The sequence below is a fragment of the Dendrobium catenatum genome, unplaced genomic scaffold, assembly GCF_001605985.2.
Source record: "Dendrobium catenatum unplaced genomic scaffold, ASM160598v2 fragScaff_scaffold_1608, whole genome shotgun sequence".
In the NCBI taxonomy this organism is placed as follows: Eukaryota; Viridiplantae; Streptophyta; class Magnoliopsida; order Asparagales; family Orchidaceae; genus Dendrobium; species Dendrobium catenatum.
The window spans coordinates 1,733,953-1,751,092 of NW_021320070.1; the positions used below are offsets into that span (position 1 = coordinate 1,733,953).

Consider the following 17,140-nt stretch of genomic DNA (forward strand, 5'->3'; position numbering starts at 1 on the left):
AAGTGTAGTGCTTCTTTTGTTTATACGGCTTCCTCTTGTGGCATTAGGAAAGTTTTGTGGGAGAAATTATCTGATTTTCACAATACGTATCTTTGTCCTTGGTTAGTGGGGGGAAATTTTAATGCTATCTCCAATCCCTCTGAGCATTATGGGGGATCTTCTCCTAACTCTTATTCTATGAAAGATTTTAATAATATGATTATTAACTGTAATCTCATTGACATTGGTTTCTCAGGTAATCAATTTACGTGGAATAGAGGGCAACTTTGGCAAAGACTTGATTGTATTTTATATAATGATAAGTGGATTTCTTCTTTTAGCAATATTTATGTTGAGCATCTTAGTCGTACTCTTTCAGATCATTTCCCTTTAATTCTTGTCCTTAATACTAGACAGGTTAATGCTGTTCATCAATTTTGTTTTCAAATTATGTGGCTTCAACATGATTCCTTTTTAGGTGTTGTTCAAGAGAATTGGAATGCTTGTCTTCATCCTGACAATTCTATTCGGGGTATGAAAAGGCTGTGGTTTAAATTGAGATGGCTTAAGCAAGTCTTAAATTGGTGGAATCATAATGTTTTCAAAAATATTTTTACTAATATTTTAAATGCTGAATAGATGGTTAATGAGAGAGAGAGAACTTGTCAGAATTTTCCTTCTGAGGCTAATTTTGCCTCTCTTAGAGAGGCTAAATCTTTTCTCTCTAATGTTCAGGCTCAACAAGAAACTTTTTGGAAACAAAAGGCTACTACTAAACTTTTGGTGGAGCGTGATAGTAAGACTAAGTATTTTCATGCTTTGGTTAATCGAAAATGTGCTTCTAATTCTATTTTAAAAATTGCCCGTGATGATGGTTCCATTACTAAGAAAGGTGAGGAAATTACTATGTTGGCCATTCAGCACTTTAAAAATAGGCTTAATAAGGATTTTCATCCTTGCAATTTGATTAACCCATCTATTATTCCTTCTCTTATTTCTGAGGTGGACAATGTTATGCTTTCTAGCTCCCTTCTTTTGAGGAATTAAAAGTTACCGTTTTTAATATGAATTGTAACTCTATGGCTAGTCCTGATGGTTTTACTACTAAATTTTTTCAAAAAGCTTGGGAAATCATTAAGGATGATCTCTTTGCTACTATTTTGGATTTCTTTGTTGGTAACCCTATGCCTAAATTTTTGCCTCTACTACTATTGATCTCATCCCTAAGAAGAATAATGCCAATTGTTGGGTTGATTTCAGACCTATTAGTCTTTGCACTTTTTTCAATAAATTGCTTTCAAAAATTTTTATGTCTCGGTTATCTAATGTTCTCCTTAAGATTATTTCTTAGTTTCAGATGGGATTTTTTAAAGGTTACTCCATTTATGATAATATTTTGATTTCTCAAGAAGTTTGTCATGATTTGGAAGTTAAGGTGAGGGGTGGAAATTCCATCCTCAAGATGGACATTTCCAAAGCTTATGATAATATTAGTTGACAACTTATTTATTTTTAACTTAGATTTTATTAATCTTATTAAGAATTGTATTGAGGGGTCCTATTTTTCTTTGATAATTAATGGCAAAAGTTCTTGTTTTTTTAAGTCTTCTCATGGTTTAAGGCAAGGTGACCCTATGTCCCCTGCGCTTTTTTATTATAGCTGTTGATTATCTCTCTAGGAGTATTGCTAGCATGTTTGATTCTCATTCTAACATGTTTTTCAGGACCAAGGGGGGTTTCCCTCTTTCTCATCTTTGTTTTGCGGATGATTTTGACATTTTCATGAATGCTTGTTAGAATAATTCAATAAACATATGGATTTATTTCATGATTTTACATTGTTAGTGATTTGTCTTTAAATAACCATAAAAATTTGTTTTATTGTCTCTAATAATATGAAGAGGAACCGTATATCGATTAATAAGTATTTGACTGGTTTTGTGCATGGGAAATTACATATTAAGTATCTTGGTATCCCTTTCTTTAAGGGTAGAAAAAAATCTTTTTTTGTTTAATGATTTAATTGTTTCGGTTCATCATAAACTCATGTCCTAGGAGTCTAATTTTTTTAGCTTTGGGGGTACGCTGACTCTCATTAGAAGTGTGCTTTGTTCTCTTCCTATTATTCCTTTCAAACTTTGCTGCCCACTAAATGGGTGTGTAATTGTATTGATATTATCCTGAACAAGTTCTTTTGGAAAGGTGCTTCTAGTAACACTAAAATTACGTGGGCCTCCTGGGATAAGTGTTGTGGTATTTTAAAAGAGGGTGGTCTTGGTTGTAAAACTATGAGTGACCTGGCTCATGCATTCTCTTATAAATTATGGTTCAGTTTCCATGCTAATTTGTCCTTATGGGCTAAGTTCATGCTTTCTAAATATTGTGGTGAGAAGAATCTTTCTAATTAGTTTTTTAATAAGGGTGATTCTAAATTCTGGCAGAGGATGTGTAAGATTAAGTGGGAGGTGGAGTCCCTTATTTCTTGGGGGCTTGGATGTGGTAACATTTTTTTCTGGTAGGATCAATGGATGAATTCTATTTTTATTAATTCTCTTATTAATTTCACTTCCAATGTGAATGTTAAGGTTAATCACTTTATCACCGACAATGGTTGGGATTTAAATAAGCTTGTTGAGGTGATCCCTAATTGCATTATTCGGGTTACCCTCTCTATTCCCATTAACTTTCATTCTAAAGATGTCATCTTATTTAAAATAGCTAATGATGGTCTTTTTAGATTAAAAGATGCATGGCATAATTTTAGAATTAAAAAAGAGGTTAATTACATTTATTCTAGGATTTGGCATAAAATTATCCCCTCGACGGTGTCTACCTTTGTTTGGAAAATTTTAAACAGATTTATTCCTACGGATGACATTTTGTCTAAAAGAGGTTTTGTCATTCCTTCTAAATGCCAATGCTGTTTCCATGTTGAAAGCAGGCATCATGTGTCTGTGTTTGGGCCAATTGCGATTAAAACTTGGTGTTTCTTCGATGATATGTTTAAGTTTAATAAATTTAAGGGGAATATGTCCATTTATGAGCTTCTTTAGGTTTGGTTTGTGAATTATAAAGGCCATATTAGAAATGTCACCTCTTCTCTTATCCTTTGTTACCTTTGGTTGGAAAGAAATAATGTTGTGTTTAATTGCATTAAAATGGAGGCTTCCAGGGTTATTCATAATATGAAAGACAAATTATTTAGCTTGGCTTCTATTAATTTAATTTCCATGAAATGATTTTATCAATGTTACCATGTTCTGATTGGCCTTAGTCTCAAGCTCCAACAATTTTCCAATTATTCTAATCCTCGTCTGGTGTTATAGCTTAAACCAAGGGTGGGCTCTTTCAAACTTAATGCCTGTATCGAGTCAGACAACAATATCATGGGATGTGGTGGCATTATCAGAGATGGCCATGGTAAGCTGATTCTTAGTTTTGCTGGGCCTTCTTCTGGTAATCCTCGTTTGGCTATTTTGAACTCTATTCTTTATGGGTTAAATAGTTATCTTTCTCTGGGTATTACCAATATTACCATTGAGGCTAAGTGTTTCATGAATATTCATTGTTTACTTAATAGTGTGGATGTTCCTTGTGACCCTGAGGTTTTTTATATTGCTCGTGCTATCAAGCAGTTAATGGTTTCTATACACATTGATTATTCTCATGTGCTCAAAGATGGTAATGCCAGTGCTAGGTGGCTTGCTCTATTTGGTGCTCATATTTATGGTTCCAATGATTTTGTGAAGCCTAATTATCCTATGCCTCTGAGTGGGCTTATTAGACTTGACAAAATTTCTCTTCCATATGTTAAAAATTAATTGGGTTTTTTTTGCTATTTTTGGATTCTGACCCTCGGTGTAGCTCTATTATTTTGCTTTGGTTTGGTGGGTTGATTTTGCTGGTTTATTCTTGTTTGGATTGTGGGTTGGAGGCTTTTCAGGTTGTTTTTCCTTATGGGTTTTTCCTTAATGATTTTGGTTGGAGTATTTTTTTTTTTTTTTTTTTTTTTTACTAATTTTTTTTTTTTTTGAAGAATTGCAATATGCATTAGGTAACAAAGAAACTAGATACAATTGTCAAAAGGATGACACTCTTCCTTGATTAGCTTGGCTAACAAGGGAGAGATGTCATCAAAAGAAAAGCTATCAAAGAAAAAGCAACTATCTAATGCCAAAGTAGCACACAAATTAGCTACTTTATTACAATTTCTATAAGCATGTAAAAAAAGAACCATATTGAATTCGTTCAGGAAGAAGGAATCCATGGCCGAATTGTATTCCATAAGGAACTTATTCGTCTTTAAAGTATTCTGAATGTAAGTAATAACATTGATGTTATCACTTTCCACAATAACGCCTTTGTATTCAAGCATCCAGCTTCTAACATAGTCTCTTACTGAGAAAGCCGCTTGCAGCTCAAGCTGAGCAATATCCCAATGGACCATGTTCTTCCCAAAAGCAAGAATGAATCTACCTCTATAATCCCTGAAGACACCACCGATACAAGCCATCCCAGAAGAAAGTAAGGAAGCATCAACATTAATTTTCAACCATTCTTTCGGTGGAGGGCACCAAGTGTCATGAGACTTCCTAAGGAGATTAGTACCCCAGTTGGAAAGATATGGATTGGAATTAGTGATAGCTACTGAAAGAGCATTAGCTGTAACCAAATAACACGGTAGAGCAGCGTTACCATGCTTAACTTCATTTCTATTTCTCCAAGAGTAGTAGACAATGGTGCAGTAAATTTTTACAATGCCAATATGACGTGCGGATAAAGTCCTTAATTCCCTTAAGCTTTGATCCAAAGAATGAAATACGGGAATGTGAATACCCCACTCAATCAACTGCATAACAATTTTAATCAGATACTTACATTGAACCATAATATGTTCATAGCTTTCCACCTCTAAACAACCTCTAGCACAGGTGTCTATCACTGAAATTCTGCAGTTCCTGAGAAAAAGGTTGGTGGGGATAGCAAAATTTCCAAGCCTCCACCAAAACATCTCCACTTTGTTGCTAAGATTGAGTTTGTGAATCCATTTACAATACTCATCTTCACTTGAATTGGATCTACACTTCAACACATGATCAAAAGACAAGGCAGAGATAGTCTTACCCGAGCATAATTTCTGCAGCTCCAACCGATCCTCTACAATGGGATCAACCAGAATTTGATTAATCAGCACAATGAAATCTGGATGAAAAACATTCTGAAGTAGTGAACAATTCCAATGACAGTCGTCCAGTAATAGCTGCTGGACACACATCCCCTCCAAAGAGTCACAATCAACTAGAGTGGGCCAACGGTTTATACATCTATCTAGTATCCATATATCATTCAGGACATTAATCTCCCCACCATTGCCAAATCTCCATCTGGTAATACCTCTAAGGTGTCTACCTCCATCTAATAAGATCTGCCAAGCCTTAGAAGTATTTTTCTTATGTGTGCCATTCAGAACATCCTTCCAATATTTAGCTTTGATGGATATGTGGAATAAGGTATCCGGCTTCTGTATGAAATTACAAGCTAACTTCGATCTCAAAGAGCCAGCCTTCATAACAGGGGACTGCAAGCCTAGCCCACCCATTCTTCTCGGTTTGCATAACTCCTCCCAAGCCACATAATGAATAATATGGCTGCCATCAGATTTATGCCAAATGAAGCTTCTACAACATTTTTCCAAGGCATATAGCACACTTTTTGGGATCAAAGAGTGTGTAACTAAGACGTTCGACATAGTTAAAAGTGAACTTGTAATGAGAGTGATCTTACCACCCATAGAAATAGACTTCTTACCCCAAGCATTAAGTCTATCCATAGCATTGATTAGAAGATCTTGAAAGTCAGCCACCCTCAACCTATTAAGAGAAGTTTTTATCCCAAGGTAGTTCAGCTCCTTAACCACTTTGAAGCCAAAAACTTTGGCAAGCTTATTCTTCATTGGGTAGCTGACACACTTGCCAAAAATAATCTGTGACTTGTTGACATTAATTCTTTGCCCTGTCCACTTACAAAAGTCTTCAACAATAGCCTTCAAATCCTTTGCTAACATCTTGGAAGCATGAGAGAAGATAAGTACATCATCTGCATACATAAAGTGAGTAATCCTCGGTCCATTAGGGGAGAGTTGAATGCCAAGACTTTGACCCCTTTGCTCTAAAGAGTTGGACGTCAGTTGAGAGCACATGATATAAAGGTAAGGGGAGAGTGGACGTCCTTGCCGAAATTGACTACAAGAATTGATCCACTTGGAATTCTTTCCATTATTAATAATGGAAAATCTCACATCTACAATACATTCCAAAATAAGGTTAGCATCATAGAAGGGAAGCCATACCAAATAAGAATTTCACCAAGAGTTGGCCATCCCATGCAATCATATGCTTGCTCCTTGTCCAGCTTCAAGGCCACTAAACATTTTCTGTATTTGGATATCTTGAACTTGTGAAAAATCTATTGAGCTAAAAGACAATGTTCTGAAATTGATCTACCTAGGAAGAAGGCCATTTGTTTTTCAGTAATCAATTTGGGAATACATCTCTTCAACCTGCTCACTAGCATTGAAGCTGCAATCTTATAGTTAGTCTGGCATAGACTTCACCTTAGCAATCAACACAATTAAGGTATCTTTCCAATATTTTCTCATATGCCCAGAAATTAAAAAGCAATTAATAGCATTCCATAGATCTTTCCAAACAATATCCAATAGCACTTGTAAAATGAAGTGGTGAGACCATCCATACCTGGTGATCTATTATTCCCCTGCTGGAAAACCGAATGTTGTAGCTCACTCACCGAGAAATCAGCATTAAGAACAACAACATCTTCAGCTGTCAGCTTCTGGTTTTCACAAATCTCCGGCCAACCCGCTAATTCACAATCTCTGGATTTCCATTTTGCTTCAAAGTGTTGAATGAATACTTTCTCAATTTCATCATCTTCCACCTGCATCTTATTATACACATCTTTGATTTGATTTACTCTATTGCCATTTCTTCTTGCTGTAGCAAAATTGTGAAACATTTTTTAATTTAGGTCTCCATCCTCATGCCATCTTGCTTTTGCTCTTTGATTCCACCATGTGGACAATCTTTTCAAAGTTGCAGTAAGAGAATGAATTTTACTTTTAAGTAAGATGAGATCTTGAGCTGACCAATCAATGCCCATGGCTTCTTTGTGTTGGAGATCCAAAATCTCCTTTTTAAGATCTTCTTTTAGCATATTCAAGTCTTTACACTTGTTTTTACTCCAGAAAAAAAGGGCTTTCAAAGTTCTACTAATTTTCCTTTGAAGCACCATACCTTCATCACCAAAATCATCTTTCTTCCAAGCATGATACATAATACTTCTTGATGCTGTATAAGATCTCCAAGTGTCCTCAAATTTGATTATCTTTGATTTGATACTCACCTTTTATCATCCATCTTGAAGGCAATAGGACTATGATCCGATGCCACCGTAGCAAGATGCCTAGTGGCAGCAATAGGAAGCTTTTGGAGTGCAGCCGAATTCAAAATACACCTATCCAGCCTCTCCCAAATCCTAGAGGCTCCATCTTTGTTATTGCACCAAGTGAATCTTGGTCCAATACTCCCCACATCATGGAAAACAAAGTTTGTCATAAAATACTTCATATCTTTAGGTCATTTAGAAAAAAGAAACCTCTTACCACCTCTCTTCTCTTCTTTTTTCAAGACACAATTGAAATCCCCACCAATGATAGAGGGGGTAGAACTATCCATACAACAACCAAGCTAGCTCCACAGAAGGTCCCTCTCCTTACAACATCTACTTCCATACACAGTAGAAACCTTCCACAATCCCAAGTTGGGGATAGAGAGATCTCCAACTATCATTTGGGAAGAGGACTCAATGATCATAAAAGTCACAACCTTCATATTCCAAAGCACAAGGATACCACCTGAAAGACCATTAGCAAGAAAATGGAAATAGTCCCAGTCCTTTCCAATAAGGCCATCTACATCCTTCCTGTCAATATTTGTCAACTTTGTCTCCATGAGCCCAATGAAGAAAATTTTATGATCTCTAACAACCTCTTTCAAATACAGAGCGGCTTCTTTCTTCCTAGCCCCTCTGCAGTTCCAGAATAATAACGAAGACATTAAGCTAGTGTAGGGGATCCCACCCCACTCATGGAATTAAGTCTTCCATCTCTCTTCTTTTCCTTAAACTCTGAATCCAATTGCCCCAAAGATTTAAGCTCTTTAGCAAGTTTAACTTTAGTAGGCCCACTAGAACACGATGTTACATTACTTAAAACATCAACAGTTTCCAGGGCCCTGTTATGTGATTCACCAAATTCTTTTGGGTCTCCCATGAGGTCCACTTCACTATCTTCAATCAACACACCAAATTTGTTGTTTAGAGAAATACCTGACCGAATGTCTTCAGCAGTTTTTACTTTTCCTGTAGTTGTTTCAAGACCCAAGATCTTCTCCACTACGCCTGTATTCTCCTTGTCACTTAGAATCTGCTTCTGGGTAGTAGTTCCATGGTTCACACCTCCCCTGTTTTCAAGCCTGCTCCCGTTATTATCATTCTTTTCTTTATCACCACCTCCCCCTCTAAGGAATCTTCTATTTTTAAAGTGGACATGTATCCAAGGGCCATATTCTAATTTGTTCACCATAGGCTTAGCTTGAACCTCGTCTTTTTTAAATTCCATTGTAACAGCTTCAATTTTATTCACCGTCTGATCCTTGATCCCTTGAGCAACATTATCAGGACATTCCTTCACATCATGATCCGCTCGACCACAATGATAACACGGTAAATGAATCTTCTCATAATCCACCCGTTGGAAGAACCTGCCAGCTAGTCCATCAAACTTCCGACGACGGCACCACTGGCCGCGATAAAAGAATGCGAGAAAACCAAATTCGAACAGCAAAGATGAAAATTCTATCTCTAGAAAACCAGACGTTCTCTCTCCAGAAAATTCAATTGATAAACACATCGAATTGTTTGGAGTATTGATAGCAGGGTTAGGTCTGTGGTTGTTCTTCTTTCTTTGTTGTTGTTTCAGTACCTTTGGATGGGTGGAATTATGATTATTGGCTGGTTGTCTTTGAGTTGGTTGGGGAGCTGCGTGAAGCTGGAGTTTTTCTTGAGTATCATTTATTATGATATCTTCTTTTTGTGGAGGTGAATGGATCATTGGGTATTATGGTTTCTATGTTGGTCGTATTTGGTTGTGTTAGTTTCTCTGCTTCACCTGCATCTATGTGATTAAGCTTAAGTGGGGTTGGACTAATTGTTGTTGTTTCATCCTTTCACTACTAGATTCCTTTGGTAATTGTTGTATTTTCTGGATTATTTATCTCATCCATTTGATCTGCAATTTTATTGGTGGGTATTTTGGGGATTGTGTTGTTTGGTTTTCCTCTGGGTTATTCATACTAATTCTGGTATGAGACTGCCTTTATACATATTACATCGGTGGTATGTCTTATTCTTGGTATGTGTCCACTTTTGTTATTTTATTTTTTGTGTTACTCTTTCCTCTATTTTATAGGTCCTTTTTGTGTTGTTCATTGCATCATTCAATTTTGGATCAGGGAGCTTATGCTGAAAGCTGATATGGATTGTCTCCCCATCTTTTGGGTGCTTAGCTTTGAGCACCATAGAATGTACCTAGGTTTCCTTGTATTTTGGATTAGTAGGGACCTTGAGCTTTTAAGTTTTTTTGCTTTTTGGATTGTAGCTCCTTTGAGCGGTAGTAATGCTCGAGGTCCCTTTAAGGTCCTTGTAATTTCCTCTTTATATGAGCACGTAGGCCCCTCCGTGGGTTTCCCCTAAAAAAAAAAAAAAAGGTAAACATTGATTCTTCTTTAACAATATCTAACAATGGTGGGATCGGTGGAGATTTTAGAGATTCAAAAGGGAGATTATTGCTAGCTTTTAGATTCAATTGCATTGATTGGGTATTGGTTTATTGGAGTTGATTTCCTTTCGTTCATTAAAAAAAATCCATTATGGAGTGGTTGTTGGATGCAAAAGGGATTATTATTGAAGGGGATAATCTCAATATCATCAATTATTTGCAAAAATCTATAGAGAAAGGTAGTCAGAATGCTCTAAATGAAGAGTTTCAAGATCTCTCATTCTTGGATGGCTTTGGTAAAGTTTTATTTCATTTTGCAAATAGAAATTGTAATAAGTTAGCTGATTTTTGTGCTAACAATGCTTTAGATGGTGATTTTTTCTTGGAAGACTTGAGTAGCAATAAGGTGCCTCCTTTGTTTCTCAAAATGTTAAAGGAGGATTATGATAGGTTTTATATCACATAGTATATTGTAATAACTTTTATCTTCATTAATGTATTTAGCATTTCTATATATAAAAAAAAAGATAATAATGATCAGTCAGATCAAGAAGAGGTATGTGACTTAACATATGAAGAATTACTTAAAATTTTTGAAAGAATATATACTGCATATAGAAAACTTGAGGAAATGCATACTATATTGAACTTAGAATTGCAAGAGTTACAAAAATAGCATGGGAAAGATCACACATAGGTAGACAACAACCACAAGAGCTTACTTAATAAATTTAATGATTTGAATAAGCTTAATGAATTTCTGAAATCATCCTACATTAAATTGGAAAAAGAATTTAAAAATTTTAGGGATGAATCTGAGAATAGAGAACACTATCTGAAATATGATAACACTATGTAATAAGATGCAAACTCATTTCTTAGAGTAACAGTGAAAGCTCTTGAAGAAAATAGGACACCCCCTACACTTGAAGAATTTATTAATCCTATTTTAAAGGCAAGATTTTTAAAACCTAGGAAGAGACAGATTTATTATCAAAATTTGAAAAATCCTTTTCCTAGAGTTAAGTGTTTTAGCTGTGGGATGATTAGGCATATTTCACATACATATACTTTACATAGAAAAACTCATTTAGTATGGAGACCTATGATGCTTAAAATAAGTCATATCATACATACATCTAGTTTAATTTTGCGAAGAGAAAAACCTAAACTTGTTTGAGTTTCCAAGTCTAATGTTTGATTATTTTATAGGAACACTCTCAAACAAGATCTTGTGAGAGCATTTGGTACCTGGACTATAGTTGCTTAAAGCATATGACTGGAGACACTACATAATTCATTTCATTGGAAGCCAGAAATTGAGGCAAGGATACACCAGGAGATAATACCACTAGGAAAGTGGTTGGCACAGGGATAATAAAAAACTTGAATAACTTTTTTATTGAGAATGTATTACTTGTAGAAGGCTTAGAGCATAATTTGTTTAGTATTAGCCAGCTATATTATAAAAGGTATAGCGTTGAATTTTTTTTCACTAGCTACATATTAAGCCTCAATGGAAATGATATAATACATGGAATAAGAGTAAATAATGTTTATATGCTAGATTTGAATTGTATTAAAACTCTTAATATTTTTTGTTTAAAAATAATTTTTGATGATTCATGGTTATGGCATAGGAGACTTTGTCATAATAGCATGAAAAACCTTAGAAAATTTATCCAAAAGGAAGTGGTTAGAGGTATACCAAAACTAGACTTTACTAAGGATCACCTTTGTGATGCATGTTAACTAGGAAAATAGGTAAAATCCTCATTTCATTCCGCTAAGGATCTTAGAAGTAGCAAACCATTAGAGATTATTCATATGGATCTTTTTGGACCGATAAGTTGTGTAGGTCTATAAGGAAAGGTATACAGATTTGTGATAGTTGATGATTTCTCTATATTCATGTGGGTTAAATTTTTATCTCAATATAATGAATCATTTGAGGAATTTAGAGGCTTTTTGACTTGGATTCATAGGAAACTAGGATGTGAAATTTAAACAATTCAAAGTGATCATAAAGATGAATTTGAAAATGAAAATTTGAGGATTTTTATAAAAAATGAGAAATTGATTATAATTTTTCAGCACCTTGGACCCCTCAGTAGAATGAGATAGTCAATAGAAAGAATAAAACATTAACAAAAGCTGTTAGAGCCATGTTAACAAAATATACACTTCCTAAATACTTTTGGGTTGAGCGGTTAGTACTGCATGTTATATTTTGAATAGGGTGAACATAAGGTCAAAATTGAATAAAACACCTATGAGCTTCTTAAAGGGAGAACACCTAATTTGTCACATTTGCATGTTTTTGAATGTAAGGTATTCATTCATAATAATAGAAAATCTCCTTTAGAAAAATTTGATCCAAATCAGATGAAGGAATTTTTCTTGGATACTCTAGTGTTAGTAAATCATATATAATATTTAATAAAATAACTTGGTAGTTGAGAAGACCACATATGTTGTATTTGATGAATCTAACATTTTGGAAGAGCCAAGTTTGGAAGAGAATGATATAGAAAATTACTCTCAAAGGATTGAGAAGATTAATTTGGATGAAAATTTGGAATAAGAAAACCCTATGCCTAGAGATTTGAAATTTTCTAAAAACTATCCTAAGGAATTGATTTTAGGTGAACTTAGTGAGGGTGTTAGGACTAGGCAAGGACTTAGCAAAGAAGTAAAATATTTTGCCTTTATTTCAATAATAGAACCCATAAATATAATTCTAGCACTATTGAAAGAATTTTGATTTTGGCAAAGAAAGAAGAATTAAATCAGTTTGTAAGAAATAATGTTTAGGAATTGATTTCAAGGCTAAATGATCAAAGTGTAGTTGAAGCTAAGTGGGTATTTAAAAATAAAATGGAAGACTTAGGAGTTGTTCTTATAAATAAGGCTAGATTGGTGGCTAAGGGGTATAATTAAATTGAAGGGATTGATTTTGATGAGACTTTTTCCCTTGTAGTAAGAATAAAATTAATAAGGGTTTTATTAGCCTTTGCCTATTTTAAAGGATTTAAATTACTACAAATGTATATTAAAAATGTATTTTGGAATGGGGTGATTTAATTTTTTTTTTAAGAAATACAGAAATTGCATTAAAATAAAAGAGTAGATAACCTAATAAAAACTAGGTAAAAGTAACTAATGATCCTTTTTTCAATAAGAAAAAGGGACCTTATTGAAACTAAAATTGTTAATTTAAATTTTTTATAAATGAAATGACATCCACTATCTTCTATTTTGAAACTATTGAGATGCAGGGGATACCAAAATATAAGACAACCCGAGGGTTGATTAATATCCCAGAGTTCCCATCCAGTTGGAAAGTAAGAAATAGTAAAGATCCCATAATCACTTAGGCAAAATTTAAAATAACAATTTAAAAGAAAAAGGAAACAAAAGCTAAAAAGAAAATTACAAATCAATAATAATTTCCAAATGTTTGGTATTAATTTACCAAACTTTATGATCATATGCTCCATCTTCAAGTATATCTCTGCTATGATGTTGTCCATGTGAGAAACTCTTTGACTTATTAGTGAGAAAAAAGGGGAGAAGACCCTTTCAAACCGATCTTCTCTTTGTGATCAGCCATATTCCTTCTAGGTAAATCTTTCACCGGACCTAATGCTTGAAGTTTTTTGAATAAAATGTGCTTTGATCCGGGAGATTCATTCTTCTTGGTAAAAAAGTTTTTTTCTTTCTTAAGAATAGTTTTTTTTTATTCAAACTAATTGCTAAATGAGGAGAATTATCCCTTGATTTGAAATCAGGAATAATAGAAGAAGTGAGATTACCATTTACTAAGGAAACAACCGCCAAAGTTGTTGAGGGAGATCCTATTACAGAATTTGTTACAAAATCTTCCTGAATTCCAAAAATTTTGAATTCAAAATCTGGTTTGTGAGCTCCCAATACTTCAGCACTTTGAGTTGATTCGGTAGCCTTTGTAGGAGATAAAGCAGAAATCTTATCCTCCTTTATTTCAGCCTCCAAGGTTTGAGGAATTTTAAATTTGAGAACTTAGTTTGTTGGAGAGAAAGCTAGATTCTCAACAATAGATTGATCAAAAAATGTTTTGAATTTAGAACAGCATATGTATCCGAACATTCAACTTGAATCTGATTTTTTGAACTTTCAAATTTGGAATTTTGAATGTCCAATTCTTCATCAACTTCGGTTTCAATCTCCCTGGAATCTTCTAACAAACCAGCATCCATATTATCCACATCAGCTAAAGCATTAAATGAATTAGACTCAAAAACTGATTCTCGAGAATCAAGCTGGTTTGTATTAAATTTAAATTTATGGTTAACCGCCACTTCATCTCTTTCCTTGAAATCTGCATTTTCTTCAGTTTGGCATTTGAAACTTGCAACTTCCACTGGATCGAACATTAGCCTGAGCTTGTTTCCATCTTGTAATGTTTGTACAATTTCTTCTGGTTCAGTAAGAAAAATTTTTCACTGCTACCACCCGTTCCAGATTTTTTTTCTACTGAAAAAATCATGGATTTCACTTGATTTTTACTGATTTCTTTTTGTTTTTGAACTTGACTTGCATCCAAGGACCATAAAGATTTTTGGAATTATTTGAGATGTAAGAGATTTCTTCAACATTAGGACAAACTGAATCAATATGCCCTATTCTCCCACATTTGAAACAAAGTGATGAAAGATTTTCGTATTCAAACTTTTGAAAAAATTTTCCATGCAACCCTTCTACCCATATTCCAGAAGGAAATTTAGAGTTCAAATTAACTCGAATGCATGCTCTAGCAAATTCCCTTCTTCCCCACCTAAACATATTTTCATCCAATAATAATGGAGTCCCAATTCAAGAGATTATTCTATTGATATTGGACTCATCCCAGCAGTGTAAGGGTAAGTGAGGAAGACAAACCCAGATCGGAGATGAAACATCTTCCAATGAATTAAAAGAGAAGTTAGGAGACCATTTGTCTAACCCAACTGCAAAACACCCTACGAACGATGGACCTCCATTAAGGACTTCTTCCATTACTTCATGAGATTGAAAGGAACAAAGTAGCCAATCTAGGCCAAGCAAGGTTAAGTGGAATCCTCCATATTTCTTCCATTGTTTTCTTAATTCAATGGCACATTTTGAGAAAGGTATATCTTTCCCAAGAAATTTAACAACCAAAGATTTACTCAAAACTTGAATATTGGATTTTTCTTTATCCACATCCAGTTTAACAATGTTTAAATCTTCATTTTCATCAAGATTTTTAATCCAATTAATTTTAATGCTTGGTTATTTAATCCACACATTAGAATTATCAAGATTTGAAGAGATAATTGGATTATTGATATTGACATTAGCCTTGTCAATATCTTTAACATTCTTCAAAATATCAACAAAGCTACTCCTTGAAGAAGAAGCTTCTTTGTCATTTGCTCCAAATAAAGAAACCGGTAAAGGAGAGTTAGGTAACTTTTTAGAAATCGAAATTACCTCTTTTCCTTTACTTGAATCCGGCAATGGCTTATGTTTAGCCAACAAGGCTCCCTCTTTGATAACAAGAGGAGATTCTAAAACACGACTATTGTGAGGGGAGATGCATTTGAAGTAGAATCTACCTTTTGAATCCAACATAATTGGACTCACGGTAGATAAAATTGATTTGGTGTTCCGGTCATCCATAGATGATAGGCCACCTTCAACCATCTCCAAACTTTGCACCCGAAATCTTCAAACTCTCTTTCCAAATCCTTCCTTTAATTGTGGAGCTTCTCTCTCTTCCCTTTGGCCATGCATCCCTCTCCAAAAAAAATGGGGTGATTTAAGAATATGTTTATTTTGAATATCTTCTAGTTTTTGAAAGTTATAAATTCCCTAATCATGTGTATAATTTAAAAAAGGCATTGTATGGATTGAAACAAGCACCTACGGCTTAGTATGAGAGGTTAATCACTTTTCTATTAGAAAGATTTTTTGTAAAGAAAGTGTGGACACCACTCTCTTTTAAAAGAAATTAGGAGAAGATATATTCATTTTTCAAATTTATTTTGATGATATCTTTTTGGATACAACAACAACAACAACAACATCAAGCCTTTATCCCACTACGTGGGGTCGGCTACATGAATCCTTTTTCTCCATTGTGTCCTATTAAAAGTCAAATTCTCGTTTAAATCTAATAAAGAAAGGTCATTCCTAATATTTTCTAACCAAGTCTTTTTAGGTCTACCCCTACCTTTCTTAACATAAGTCAAATCTAATACCTCTACTCTCCTAACCGGGTCATCGCAAGGCCGCCGTTTTATGTGACCAAACCATCTAAGGCGACTTTCTCTAATCTTATCTTCTACTGGAGCTACTCCAACCTTTTCACGTATATGCTCATTTCGTATCCTATCTCTAAGGGTAAAGCCACTCATCCACCTGAGCATCCTCATCTCTGCCACACTTAACTTAGTATTATGCTTCTCTTTTAAAGGCCAACATTCGGCACCATAAAGCATTGCAGGCCTCACTACCATCTTATAGAATTTTCCCTTAAGTTTGAGGGGTACATTTCTATCACATAACAAGCCCGATGCATTCCTCCACTTCAACCATCCAACTTGAATTCTGCTGATAATATCCCCATCAATTATGCTTCTCTTTTTGGATCTACAAATAAAAATCTTTGTGATGATTTTTCTAAAATAATGAGAAATGAATTTAAGATGAGCTTAATGGGAGATTTAAGTTATTTTCTTGGTTTTATAATTAAGCAAATTGAGGAAGGAACATTTCTTAGTTAGTCGAAGTATGTTAAGGACATTCTCAAGAAGTATAAAATGGATAATGCTAAACCAGTAAGTATACCAATGAGTTCCACAGTTTTAGTTGGATATGGACCCAAAGGGAAAATTTGTTGATCAAAAGAAATATAGAAGATTTATTGAATCTTTGCTTTATTTGATAGCTAGCAGTCCAGATATTATGTTTAGTCTTTATCTGTGTGCTAGATTTCATTCAGATCCAAAAGAATCACTTTTGATAGTAGTAAAAATGATTTTGAGATATCTTTTGTGAACTCAGAACTTAGAGATTTTGTATCCTAAGTATAGCTTTTCATTTAAGATTGTTGGTTATTCTAATTCAGACTTTTTAGGTTGTAGGGTTTATCAAAAGAGTATATCTTAAATTTATCAATTTATAAGAAATTCTTTAGTTTCTTAGTCCAGTAGAAAACAGATTTTCGTAGACCTATCTACTGCTGAAGCTAAATACATTTCCTTAGGAAGTTATGTGGCACAAGTTCTTTGGTTAAAAAAA

At 34.3% G+C, this 17,140-nt stretch overlaps 1 protein-coding gene across 1 annotated transcript; it reads left to right on the forward strand.

Moving 5' to 3' along the window:
• Nucleotides 1-3,365: 3,365 nt before the first annotated feature.
• Nucleotides 3,366-3,800, forward strand: LOC114581221. The gene has a single exon (XM_028700953.1). The coding sequence runs from the start codon at nt 3,366-3,368 to the stop codon at nt 3,798-3,800; it is 435 nt and encodes a 144-aa protein (XP_028556786.1).
• Nucleotides 3,801-17,140: the final 13,340 nt, after the last annotated feature.